General features: G+C 41.6%; 1 protein-coding gene across 15 annotated transcripts in view; it reads left to right on the top strand.

Moving 5' to 3' along the window:
• The window catches only part of CTCF (CCCTC-binding factor), a 33,360-nt gene extending 20,067 nt beyond the window's left edge, over positions 1 to 13,293 (top strand). For 12 of the 15 annotated variants that reach the window (XM_080352044.1, XM_080352050.1, XM_080352048.1 and 9 more), the window contains 10 exons: positions 1,356 to 2,136; positions 2,787 to 2,957; positions 3,833 to 3,966; positions 5,439 to 5,559; positions 6,381 to 6,530; positions 7,771 to 7,931; positions 8,345 to 8,527; positions 8,935 to 9,070; positions 10,523 to 10,693; positions 11,700 to 13,293. In XM_080352044.1, the coding sequence (XP_080208170.1) occupies positions 1,368 to 2,136; positions 2,787 to 2,957; positions 3,833 to 3,966; positions 5,439 to 5,559; positions 6,381 to 6,530; positions 7,771 to 7,931; positions 8,345 to 8,527; positions 8,935 to 9,070; positions 10,523 to 10,693; positions 11,700 to 11,881 (2,178 nt within the window). In that variant the 5' untranslated portion in view covers positions 1,356 to 1,367 and the 3' untranslated portion in view covers positions 11,882 to 13,293. The remainder of the gene's footprint in view (positions 1 to 1,355; positions 2,137 to 2,786; positions 2,958 to 3,832; positions 3,967 to 5,438; positions 5,560 to 6,380; positions 6,531 to 7,770; positions 7,932 to 8,344; positions 8,528 to 8,934; positions 9,071 to 10,522; positions 10,694 to 11,699) is intronic. The other 3 variants (XM_080352045.1, XM_080352053.1, XM_080352041.1) reach the window with 1 other exon arrangement.
• The last annotated feature ends 384 nt before the right edge of the window (positions 13,294 to 13,677 follow it).

Below are 13,677 nucleotides of genomic sequence, written 5' to 3'. Positions count from 1 at the left end.
AGATTCAAGTGTTGAGCTGAGACAGGTTAAATAGGTTCTGTCAGCTGGTTTGAGAGACCAGTCAATCTACAAGAGAGACCAGTTGAGAGACCAGTCAATTCACAAGTCTCTTACCAAATCTGGAATGGGAAGCTGAACTTAATCACAAGCTTCGTTAGGAAACTGTCATTTTTGTTACTTATTTCAGCAGTAAAATTGACCTTGGTAATTTCAACACTTAAGCAATGGGTATAATGCTTCTGTTTGTAATGTGTAAACCACCTGAAACAAAAGTAGACTTGCAAAATACTCCTTTACTATGATATTTATTATTTTCATTTGGGGAAAAGGATGTAGCTGCAAAATGACTTTCTTTTAGCTATTATTACTCTTGAAACAGCCTTGTTGGAGAATCAGAATACAGGAATTTCATATTATATCCGGAGTGTAGAGAAAAATGCTGGATCGTCTGAGGGGGAAGAAAAACTCAATTGGATGCATTTACAGACTTACAGTTAAGGCCCACCTAAATGCTGAGCTTCAGTATTATTATTTATGACTGTGTGGGCAGATTTAACCGAGGTTCCATCAGAAATTATTCGAGTCCGCCAGGTCTGAGTCCACATCATTTAAATGGAAGCAAAATTTTACCTGACTCTGGTCTGCCTGCTGTGGCTCGTTTGGCCCGAAGAGGGCACCATGCATCATCTGAAGTAGGAGCAGGAATTGAACTCCATGATGCTCACGAAAAATACACTTGACTAACTTGATTATGTCCTTTTTTGTTGTTCAGAGAAATTTAAACATCCAGGAAATAGTAGCTTCTTTGACATGAAACAAGCGAGGCTGAAGTTCTTGTGCTCAATTCTTAGTGCTTTTTCTTACTGGAAAGGTTGTGCAGTTCTTAAATGTAATACTTTCTTTAAAGTTGAGTTTTTACTTTTAACGGTATATTATTTTTGTACCTTTAAAATGTATAGCCAGAGATTGCCTCCGATATTGCTAAGCTATGTGAAGTGACTGAATGATCTCAATAAGGAATAATACTGCTCTACATCTTGCCTGTGGGATTTGTGGTCTTTGAGAAATGGGAACATGCATATTGCTTTATATCTCTCCTCCTTGCTTTCCCTTCCTTTCCAAGAAACTTGTACAGTTGTCTGACTTAAGGCAGCGTTCTGTGATTGCCTTGGTTTACACTGGTAACAGGTTAGGGGAGACCTAGAGTTCTCAAATCTGATTTCTCAATATGATCACAGTATGTTGCTGCTGTTGAGCTGGTTGGTTTCGCTTGGGCCACTTGTCCCTCTCTGGGGGTTGTGCAGTTGTTAAAATGCACTGAATGGTGTGCAGCATTAATTCTCTTTTCTTTACAGCAGGAAGCTGAAATGGAAGGTGAGGCAGTTGAAGCGATTGTGGAGGAATCGGAAACATTTATAAAGGGGAAAGAGAGAAAAACCTATCAAAGACGCCGTGAAGGTGGGCAGGAGGATGATGCTTGTCATATAGCACCAAACCAAGCAGATGGAGGGGAAGTAGTGCAGGATGTCAACAGTGGTGTGCAGATGGTGATGATGGAACAACTGGATCCAACTATTCTCCAAATGAAGACTGAAGTAATAGAAGGTGCAGTGCCTCAAGAAACAGAGGCCACAGTGGATGATACACAGATCATAACACTTCAGGTTGTTAATATGGAAGAGCAGCCTATAAACCTTGGTGAGCTTCAGCTGGTCCAAGTACCTGTACCAGTGACTGTACCTGTTGCCACCACATCTGTGGAAGAACTTCAGGGAGCTTATGAAAACGAGGTTTCCAAAGAGGAAGAACCCATGATCTGTCACACCCTCCCTTTACCAGAAGGCTTCCAGGTTGTGAAAGTGGGTGCAAATGGTGAGGTGGAGACACTGGAACAAGCTGAACTTCAGCCACAGGAAGATCCCAATTGGCAAAAAGATCCAGACTATCAGCCACCAGCCAAAAAAACAAAGAAAAACAAAAAGAGTAAACTTCGCTACACCGAGGAAGGCAAAGATGTGGATGTCTCTGTGTATGACTTCGAAGAGGAGCAGCAGGAGGGTTTATTGTCTGAGGTCAATGCAGAAAAGGTGGTGGGCAATATGAAACCACCAAAACCAACAAAAATCAAAAAGAAAGGTAAGCTCCCCATCTGCAAGTGAGTATTGCATATGTATTTGTTATGATGGGACCTTGCGGTATGATTGAAGTGACTGAGTAGATGCAAGTGGGAGTAAAGCAGACATGCTTAATGTGACTTACTCTTTAAGAGTGCTCAGCTTTGTTTCTTGGGCAAACCTCCTATCTTCACCTAGGCTACAAAGGAGCTCATTTTCCTTGGGCGTGATGCTGTGGCATTAGTATTCCCATAAAACTACAATTGAAAAGGTTCTTCTCTTTGCTGTAATACATAAGAGTTTGTACATGTGGTTTACATGAGGAGCCAACATATAATTAGTTCTGTAGGTTTTTTTCTTACCAATTTCTGGGTAGGGTAGATGGCGCAAAATACAGCAATAGGTATGTTTGATTTTTCTAAAAGTGTAAATTGAAGAACCCTTTTTAGAGTGCAGAAGGAACATTGAGTGCTGGCACACTAATGAAAACTGAAGCCAAGCCAGCCATAGGCAACAACTGTTCCGAAGGATATGCAGTTGCATTTCATGGTACATGATGGCTCCTTGTAGTATTTACACCTTCAAGAATCTTTCCTATTGCCAGCTAATCTCTTATGTTATGCAGTTGACCACAGTACTGTCAAGAGTAAAGATTATTTCCTTCATGGCTAGGTGTAAAGAAGACATTCCAATGTGAACTGTGCAGTTACACTTGTCCGCGTCGTTCCAACTTGGACCGCCACATGAAAAGCCACACTGACGAAAGACCACATAAGTGCCACCTCTGTGGCAGGGCCTTCCGGACAGTCACATTGCTGAGGAACCACCTCAACACTCACACAGGTACTCTTGCTTGTGCATGCACTGTTTTTGTAGGGTATGTTCTGTCTTTAGAACAGATAGAAAACCAGAGTGGGTCTGTCTTGAACCTGTCCAGTTCTACTTACCAAACAAGCTACAAAGGCAGAAACTTTGCAGTGCTGCTGCTCATTTCTCATTTGAACAGAGTTTTCTTCATGGGCAGGTCAGGTGCACATCTTGTCATGTATGTAGGTATATGAAATTACCTGATGCTATATAAAATGTTCCACTTGTCTTGAATATTAGTAGTTGTGTTCTAAGGTTTGTGGTTTTGGTGGTGCTCATGGAAAAATAACATGAGAACGAGGCTGGAGCTAAACATAAAGGAGTTGAAAAACAGAAAGAAAAAAAAATCAAAACTCTAACCGCAAGGACTAGGTTATAAACCAGACCAATAAAACTTCTAGCTAGGAAATGTAGCACGTTTCTGTTGCTCCTTACTTAAATTTCTAGTGTAAAACTGAAGGTAACTGAACTGTAATTAACTGTAAGCTTGTTGTGACCTTTCTACTGGAAAAAGTGTACTTCATATTCCTTGTTTTCTCTGTATATTTATGTCTAACTGGGTGGTTTGAAAATTGTAAATAAGTGATACAAAAATAAGGTAGTCTGTTTCCTCATTGAAAGTATATTAATTGTCTGAGATATTCAGTCCCTTAGTTATTTATACAGAAGTTGTGATTCTTGTGTATTATTTGCTGTTCTAATCTTTCAGAACACAAAAGCCATGTTGCTAATTCACTTTAAAACAGACAAACAAAAACCAAACCAATGACAAAAAAAAACCATCCCCGTCACACATTTTTTGTCGCTAAACCTGAATGTCATCATCTTCCTGTTTTGCTGCAAACAATCAGGTACTCGCCCTCACAAGTGCCCAGACTGTGACATGGCCTTTGTGACCAGTGGAGAGTTGGTTCGGCATCGCCGCTACAAACACACCCATGAGAAACCATTCAAATGTTCGATGTGTGATTATGCCAGTGTGGAGGTATGTTGGTTAATTCTTGCAGTGCTGAATGCTTCCTTGTATACTTCAAAGCCTGTTCAGTATCTGTTAGAAACTCTGTTCTTAGGTATTTCCTCTTTGGCCGCTTGTTTAAAAGGCTCTGAGCAAAAAAAAAAAAAAAAGTTATAAATCAGTTCTGCTCTTGGAAGCAAATGGTGGGGTTTCCTCAGTTAATGAGAAAACAGTTTGAGCGCATTTATGCACAGAAATCCTAGGTGATCTCTGTTTCCTCTTTGGAGACAATAGTTGTCATAGTTTCTTAAATTATCTGGCCTGTAGGATGGTTGCAGGAGTTGTAGCCTGCTCCGTGTTGAAGGAGGCAGCCATCTCCTGCTGCAGTGGGCTGTACTTTCAGACTAGAGCTACCCTCCCATTTTAGAAATGTGCATTCTACACATTGCCTGTTTATATAATTAAGGTGAATGTAGCCAAAACTAATGAATCTTTGCCTCAATATTGGTGAAAAGCAGCTTTGCTAGTATTCGGCAATTGTCTAATTTGCTCAAGCAAATTAAGCTTCCTTGAAGGCTCTGCCCTATGCAGTATTGTTACTTAAGCTACAGGACAGCTTTTATATTGTGATAGGAAATTCGAGCAAGATGATGAACACCAGAATTTTAAAGAAAGGAGATGTCTGCAGTGGAAGAAAGCTACAGTGGGGGCGCCTGAGCAAGGACTTGGGGCTTTTTTCCTCTCTGCACTTTGGCTGCAGCGCTGTAATTCCAGGCCCTGTGGTTCGACTGATGAATAAATTGTGTTGCAGTGGTTTGCATAGGACAAATTAGGAAATTATAATCAAGTTGGTCCTTATGTGAGGTCGCGCTGTGTTTTCTAGTTGGTGACTAAGCAGCTTGGTCAGGCTAGAGTAGAAAATGCCTTAACACTTGTGTTTGTGCTGACCTTTGACCTGGGTTTGTACCTTTGAAATAAAAGCAGAAAAGGAAAGGAATTAAGTCATCCTTTTGATTGTAGGATTATATTTTTATTCTTCTTAGGAAGAATTTGCTTTATCTTCTCCCTCTCAAAGTAACTGTAGAGAACCTAAGAAAGCACCCTGTGGAGAAAAATATACTATACAGTGGTCAGTAGCCCCCTGCAGTGTTCCTTGGATGTGTGCTTTCCCAGAATGCTTCCTTATGTCTCTCCAGGGTGCTTTCAAATTTTAGTGTGTCTTCAGATGCTGAGATGGTTGGTAACAGCAAAGTGAGCACAAGACTGAATCAGGCTGTGCTGAGTGTGGGAACAAGAATCAAGCAAGGCTGGGAATGGGGTTGGGAGGTGAAGCAGAGTGGGCAGTAACAAGTGGCTGTGGGCAGTGTGAGAGCAGCATTGAAACGTGCTTGTTTGTTTTAGTGGCAAGGTTAAAAATGCCTTAAACTCTTGACTGATTTCTTGTACTTTTGGCAGTCTGACCTGTTACCTGTGCTAACTTCAGTCTTGCTCTTGAATTGCAGGTTAGCAAATTGAAACGCCACATTCGTTCTCACACTGGAGAGCGCCCGTTCCAGTGCAGCTTGTGCAGCTATGCCAGCAGGGATACCTACAAACTGAAGAGGCACATGAGGACTCACTCTGGTATTGATGCTGGTTTTTTTATGTGGTGTTTGTGTTTTAGTGTCAGAGTGCTGAGGCTGTGTATGATGTGTGCTAACACTTGAACAGCAAAGAAAATATTGTTTTGTAGCTTAGTATAAAACCTCTATAAAGTCTGTTGCTGAATAGAATGCACCATGATTTGAAAGTGCTCAAACTCATAACCTGATAGTAATTACCACACTGAGAAATGAGCTTGGAGGATTCTTATTTCCATTTTGACTGTGAGGTGATAAAATACAGACACATCTAGTACAAACAGAAGAAACTTCTGTTATCTGCGTTCCACCTCCAGTTTAAGATTATAGCTGTTTACAGTTTTCTTGTGTGAGGGCAGTTGCAAAAGCATCTCACACATGTTAGTTTGTAAAGATCCTGAATTTTTTCTTCAATAGAATAGGGATGTTTCTCGCCCAGAACGTTACTGGAGTGTCCAATTAATCATATTGCTGAAAATGAAGGGAAAAAAATGTCCTTGCATGTATACATAAGCATTCAGAACCCTGTCCCCCAAAAAATATGACGCTACTTCCTGTCTTTCAGCAGCCTGTGTGTAGGTCTTCCATGCATTTCTCAGAGTAAAGATAATAATTTAACGTGAGGCTCTTTGTAGGAAGATGCATACTGGAGCTAAAACTTCTAGAGAAAGAGACATTACCGAGGTCTTTGTAGAGTTGCTATTTCTATGAACTATAGTTGTCTGTTGCAAGTTTCTGGGAGGTTGTTTGGTTTGGGGTTTCGTGATGAGATTTCTTTTTAATAAAAGTACTTGTGCTATTCTTTTTTTCCTTCTGCTACTGAAGGAGAGAAGCCATATGAATGTTACATCTGCCATGCTCGCTTCACTCAGAGTGGTACCATGAAGATGCACATTTTGCAGAAGCACACGGAGAACGTGGCCAAATTTCACTGTCCTCACTGTGATACTGTTATAGCGAGAAAGAGTGACTTGGGTATGTGGCTAGTAATACACATTTTTAACTTACAACAGCTGTTGAAAACTGTAAGAATTTTCTGTTTCCATTATGTGAAAATGTAGTATGTTTTCCAAGCACATGAGACAAGCTACTGTTTTCAGGCCTATAGATGCAAGGCATTTCTTGAGCTTGGACTGAGATTACAACTGTGAATGGGTTGCAGTCTGACAAACCAAAAGATCATTTGGTGTGACCTCTTGCACATTGGAGGCCATTAAGTTTCATGCTGAGATATTTTCATCAAGCTAAAAGGTTTGAATTAGAAGAAATAGTTTAATTTTCCAGGATGTGGAGCTGCGTGGCACAGACAGGGTAGGGTCACAAAAGCCTTGAGTACTTGCAGCAGGAGAGTCTTAATCTAGTGAGCAGTACCCAGCAGACAAGCTCTCTTTAATGTTCCATGAGAAGGTGAAAAATAATATTAGGCCCAGAGCAGGTGAGGAGAAGGAAGAAGCCACGATTTGGCAGAACTTTCTGTCTACAAACAGTATATCACCCAAGTAATGGGAAGGCAGGCTCCTTTCCAATAAAGACACATGTAAAGTGCTAGAGAGAGAGGCAGTTTGAGGGGATGGCAGTCAGTTGATGTCAGGAGAAAATGAGCCGATTTACAACAGAGGAAAGCTGATGTTAGAAGAAAATTTCTTCATAGCTAATAATGAATGCTTAGTCTACCCTGAGCTACCTCATGTAGCTGTGGTATGCCCTTAGTTGGAGGATTTTAAAGATGTGACTAAAATCTGTCAGGTATTATCTGCTTGGTATCCCTGTTGCCTTTTAGCACTGTCGCTCTGACTTCTAATCCTGCAGAAATTCCTGTTTCCCCCAGTGTATTACCTGGCTTCTGGCTGTATCCAGGCAATTCAGAGTAGTCTTAAACATAATGGTCCACAAGGCGCTTTAGTCTGACAACATACGTTATCAAATGCAAGTGTGCCGTATTGACACAGATTGCAACTAATAACTGAATCTGGAATCCCATGGAAAAAACGTAATGGAGTTTTTTGGCAAGACTTTTCTGTCTATAAATTGTTCTGGTTGCTTTTATTATAATTACGAGTCTCTTAGGTTTTTAGTTGAATCCAAAATTAACTATTTCACTTTTCTGGATCAAGCTCAAGAGTATGTGGGGGGAAGATCGCTCAGGGGACTGTAGGCTAGTCTTTTGTGCTTGGAAAGCTGTGCTCATTAAAGCCTCTGATCCTTTTCCTCTTAGGTGTCCATTTGCGAAAGCAGCATTCCTACATCGAACAGGGCAAGAAGTGTCGCTATTGTGACGCTGTGTTTCATGAGCGGTATGCCCTCATACAGCATCAAAAGTCTCACAAGAATGAGAAGCGCTTCAAGTGTGACCAGTGCGATTATGCATGCAGACAGGTAAGCTGGTGAGACTGGCACCATTCATGAGTGTTAGAACAGGAGCTAAAAATATGAGGTGGAAATCTTAGCTGTTAAGTTTGACCAGCTGTCAAGATCAGATTAGCTCTGTAAATCTTTTGAAGGGTGTGAAGGAAAGTTCAGTAGCCTTTGCTTCTTGGTGTAGTGCTTCCCTGTATCTTCTAAGTCACAACCTTGATGTACCTGTGGGCAGAGGGATAAGAGCTCATATAGGAAGGAAATGGCTAGGACTGGATAATGCCATCAATCGATGTTCTTGCATTCCTGCAGAATCACCCTTCCCTTGCCACTAAGGATGAAGTTTTGGCTTCCTTTAGGCTGAAAATCTGCTCTTCTGTATCCATATGTCTGAGTTCTCAAGTTGCTTTTCCTGTCTTGGTTGTCTGTGTCAGGAGCGGCACATGGTCATGCACAAAAGGACCCATACTGGAGAAAAGCCTTATGCCTGTAGCCATTGTGATAAAACCTTCCGTCAGAAACAACTCCTCGATATGCACTTCAAACGATACCACGATCCCAACTTTGTCCCTGCTGCCTTTGTCTGTTCCAAGTGTGGCAAAACATTCACTCGCAGGGTAAGGCAATACTCTATTTCGAATTGTGGGGTTTTGGTGTGGAATGAGGCTTTTAGCCAAGGGGAGGGGAGCGTGTTTACCCAGTAGGAAAGATGGGTGAGGTACAGGGCACAAAACTGACCTGTTACATAGACCACTTCTTTCTGAGAGGAAAAAAGTGGGGAGGAGACCTGGGATAATTCAGAATTAGTACTAGCACATGTTAGCATGGCCATCATAAGCAATGTGAAAATGCAGCTATATGAATCAAAGTTAATGACATTTAACCATGTCCCCTAAATAGTCTTCATTAAAAGAGACATAAGTTCCAGAAATGTGTTTGAAAATACAGAGCTAGAATATCTGAACTTAAATTCAATGCATGTTCTATGTTTTTTGTTGTGTTTTCTTTTAATTCCCTTGAGTAGAATACAATGGCCAGACATGCTGATAACTGCTCTGGCCTAGATGGTGGGGAAGGAGAGAATGGAGGAGAGACAAAGAAAGGCAAACGTGGCCGGAAGAGAAAGATGCGGTCTAAGAAAGAAGATTCCTCCGATAGTGGTAAGAAACAGTTCAGTATGTTCTGAGACTTACAGGTCCGTGATTCAGTGTATTTGCATATGTGCTAGCATCAAGAAGAGGTCTTCTGAGAGGCTCTGACTGATGGACAACATGCCAGAAGATGGGTTAGGTGCAGTTTGTAACAGGGTGGTTACTGTCTGTAAGCTTCTCCAGAACAGGGAGATGACATAAGCTGTTGGGGCACATAGTGATGCTTTCACTGTGGTGTTATTCGTGAAGGAAAAATCACAGTCGTCCCTTCTGGGAGAGGGAAATCTTAGTCATGTCTTCAGCAGGAAAATCCAAGTAGAGTCACAAGACCAATCGCTTCAAAGATGATTCTGCAAAAGGAGTGTTGCTGATTAGTCTCTTATCTGGAGTGCTTTTTGTAATTAAACAAGGGGTGTAGGTTGGGAGAACAGGGATCTCTCTGGCTAGAGAATGTGTATCTGAAACTCTTATGTGTCAAGCGTGTTCTATAGGATGAGTATGGTCAAATGGCTTGTGCAAACCTTGACGGCAAAGACTCTATAAGAATAAACACTTAAACCTGTGTGCCATATTCAACTTGAGATTTTTGGGGTCTTGGACACAAGTCCCAGCATCTGGGAGCTGCTGCCCTGGTTTCCTGCATACTTAACAGAGAAGGACTCAAGTACTGCATTGCCCTTTCTTGAGGGCTGGGAGACTTGTTCTTGGCTCCCTCTTGAGTTCTTGTATTTCATAGAGATTGTATAATGGCTGCTACCACTATTTACATGTGACTGGCTCTTTTATCCTCTTGTCCCTCTATTTTACCACACTTACTCCTCTCCAAATCACCTCAGCCCCTCCTGTAGATATCCTGTGAGTAGTCTTGTGTGATCCCAAACTGCCTTTCCCCTGTGTCTCACCCCCAGCCAGCAATTCCCCCATGCCCCTTAGTCTGAAAGATGATCCGGAGAGCTGCTCATTGTGGTGGGTTTCACACCTGAGTGCTGGGGCCGATGGCTCTCCTGGGAGTGCCCCAAGCAACATCTTTGTTCTTCAGAAGTCCTTGATTTGGGTTCCCACCTTCCATTGTGCACCCCTGTGCTCTTCTGGATTGTGCAGGTGGGACTTTGATGGGCTGATGACTCCTCTGATGGGGCTGGGAGTAACCCAACAGTCTGTTATTTGGTCCCTCTCCTGCCATTGTCTCTTTGAGCTCCTTTGTGGATGTGCAAGAGCTTTTATCATGTAACCTAATGTAATTATGTTTCCTTTTGCTTTCTGGAAGACAAGTTATTCTCCCTAGTGTGGGGGTAACAGACTAACAGCCTGTGCTACCAGCTTCTCCACAAAGGCCTTGCTTGCCTCTTTCTTATCAGAGTTGACTCCTTTTGGATGAGGTTTTGATGGTGGTTCTCTGTAGATGGATGTGTTTTATTCTTGTTTAAACTGAAGACTTACCTGATAAAATGTTTCTTACAGAGGAAAATGCTGAACCAGATTTGGATGATAATGAAGATGAGGAGGAGACAGCAGTAGAAATTGAGGCTGAACCAGAAGTTGAGCAAGAGGAGGCTCCTGCACCACCTCCCAGTAAGAAAAGAAGAGGAAGACCACCAGGCAAAGCTGCCAGCCAACCAAAACAATCCCAGTGTAAGTCATTAATTGAAGCTCATGTTACACTGCCTGCTTGAGCTGCTTTTTGCTTGGATTGGGCAGTTCTTGTGGGAGAACTGCTTCCGTCAAGTGAGCTTATTTAAAAAGTGGATAACTGTACTTTTTCTGCTTTGCTGAGACTCATTTTTTGCATGAAACTTGTTGCAAGGGTTTCTTGGTCACGAGGAAATGTAGCCACTTCAGACTGTGCTAAAAAGGAGAGTGTGTTATTTTTTTTCTTTATAATTATTCTATTTCATAAATGCGCAAACTGCTCACTTCTTTTTGCACCAGTTATGGTGTCTCTACTAATGTACAGTTCATGGCAAAGCAGTTATTACTACAATCACCATGCTGTTCTTACCTGTAGAGACTTTTGTAGGTATTGCCACAAACAAATGTGCTGCAGGTCTGGAGGTCCAAACATAGCATCAGTGCATAGGTAGTTTTAACTCTACGGTTTTCTCTGTTAGACATCGGTAACTGCAAAGTCTTAAGTAAATAGATTCTAGGAACAAAGCAGGATGAGCAAATTTGTTTTTCCAAGGGGTAATAGCTTCCCAAGTGAGCTGCCTGTCTGCTCAGTGCTACAAGTGTAGCCTGTCTGCTTCCTAGAATTACAGTTTGTGGAAATGGTTTATGCTGAATTTGTCACTAGTGTCGCTGGATTCCTCTGAATTCGAAGTTTTGCCTTATAGCCATACATTTTGATTGATGACCAAAATGCATTATTTGAATAATGTCTTAGTATCAAAAGGCATGTTGGAACTGTTGTAACATATCATCAGACGGGCAAGGAAATAGATGCTTGGGTGAACAAAGTGGATTGAATTGCTTCTCACTACTGTGGGAATGTGAGTTGCGGATGGACCCACCTTCCCTTTCCATGGAAGAGTCTTCTAAGTATCTACCAAAAAGTTATCTGCTGAGCCATCAGGCCAGCTCTGGAACCAGTAAAAAATTGGTCATTTTCCCCCCTCTCCTTTGTTTTCTGCTCTTCTAGCTGCAGCAATCATTCAGGTTGAAGACCAGAACACTGGTGAAATTGAAAATATTATAGTTGAAGTAAAGAAAGAACCTGATGCGGAAACGGTAGAGGAAGAGGAGGAAGCTCAGCCTGCTGTAGTGGAAGCTCCCAACGGAGACCTCACTCCTGAGATGATTCTCAGCATGATGGACCGGTGATGGAGGAAGACCATGCTGGCTGACTGAACTGGCCTGGGCTGTGTTTAAGCGGCTCAAATCTATTTTTCCTTTTACCTTTTTTCTTGGCTTTGGGAAATGCATCATTTTAGACCGTTTTACCAAACATACTGGGAAATAAAACTTCAAAATGATGTTAGAATGTGATTTAACTAGAACTTGCTGTTTTATGTTAGCATTACAGGATCATGGAACATTAGGAAATATTTTGGAGTCCTTGAGGGTTTCCTGTGAGATGCTTGATTTAGTTTTACTCTGAACTGCATTGTAAAGCTGGTCCAAGGGCCGTGTTTACATGCACCAAGTTTTAATATACACAAGTGGAAGCCTTGACTAGAGTATGTGGTAAAACTCTGGACTTGCCCTTCCAGTTCCCAGAGTCCTCGAGCCTCCTCCTCTCAGTAGTGTTTTTAACTGTAAATGCAGACTTGGGAGGGTTCTAGACTTTTAAATTTTTTTTTAAATTTTATTTTATTTTTGCTTTTCCCCACTGACTAGCTCCAGTTCCCCGAGTCGGCTGCACACGGTAGTTTTGGCATGCTCCAACTGGTTTCTGTCCTTAATATGCTTTGCTTTCTGCAAAGCATTTCTGTAATGGTCAAGCTTGTAAATAACTATTTTTTTTTTTTTTTTTTTACATTTTAATCTTTTTCCATTAATTAAGAGGTATGCAAAAATGCGGTTTAAATAAACCCCGGTATTTTAATTCCTTTCAAACTAAGTGACAAGAGAATTGATAGAGTGTACATGTTGGAAAAGCTGTTGATAACCAATCACGTAGAGAAGAGACGCACCCAGATTATTGCTTGCAGAACAAGAGAAACCCACATGTGAAATCTGGTTTTGAAGCACACAGAACTGGCATTTGAAACATGTATAAGTAACCTTCTTTTTTTGAGTTGTAATTTCACGACTACATTTTCTTTGCTCTATCTTGTAGTTGTATTTTGTGTTTATGAATCCTATGTTAAGGCAGAAGTGGTGATGTACAAGTGGGTCACTGCAGCCCTCAAAACCTGGGCCAGGAAATTTTAATAGGTCAGTAATTATACAATTTTGGATCTCTGATAAAGACAAAAAAGGAATAATGTGAAATACAAATGATGCCTGTATATGAACTGTCACATGTTAAAATATGTAAGCTTTTTATAGAGCCTCAGTCTTGCTGATTTCAAACAAATTTTTCTTCTATGTATCGCTTTTAAGAGAGCTATCAGTTTAGCTATCAGACTCTAGGTTGATGCATTTTTGTACTTAGCTGTACTGTGTGATATTTTTCATTATTTTAGGAAGCCAACATGGGAAAAAAAATACTGTTATAAAATATGTAATGGGGTTTGAAAGCTGGGAAGGAGAATATACTGCTGTACAGCTAATAAATAATAATGGATTAATATGTGTGCTCACCGGCTGCTTTCTTGGTGTGTGTAATAACGGTGTGACTGAAGCTGCTCCTGCAGAAGGATGCTGCAGGCCCCACCAGGGACCGGCTCCTCTCTCTGGGGATGTTCCCTCAACCCTGTACCAAACGCACGGTGTCTGTGACGTTAAATCACGGTGTGCGGCCGGCGGCAGGTGAGTGTGAACGTACACAAGTGTCACTGCTGGAGGAGCATGCAGGGGAGGTGATGGAGATGTGCCGGGCTGGCCGCTCGCGAAGGGCAGTGCATGCAGCTCGAGACAGAAGTAACGCGGGAGTTGTTCGTTTTGTTCATTTTGGCTGCGAGTTTAAATGATTGTACCTGATGGTTTAGAGAGCGGGAATATTAATTCCATTT

Source organism: Nesoenas mayeri, assembly GCF_963082525.1.
Source record: "Nesoenas mayeri genome assembly, chromosome: 12".
In the NCBI taxonomy this organism is placed as follows: domain Eukaryota; kingdom Metazoa; phylum Chordata; class Aves; order Columbiformes; family Columbidae; genus Nesoenas; species Nesoenas mayeri.
The sequence above is the reverse complement of the archived record's forward strand: the minus strand, read 5'-3'. Positions and strand labels throughout refer to the sequence as shown.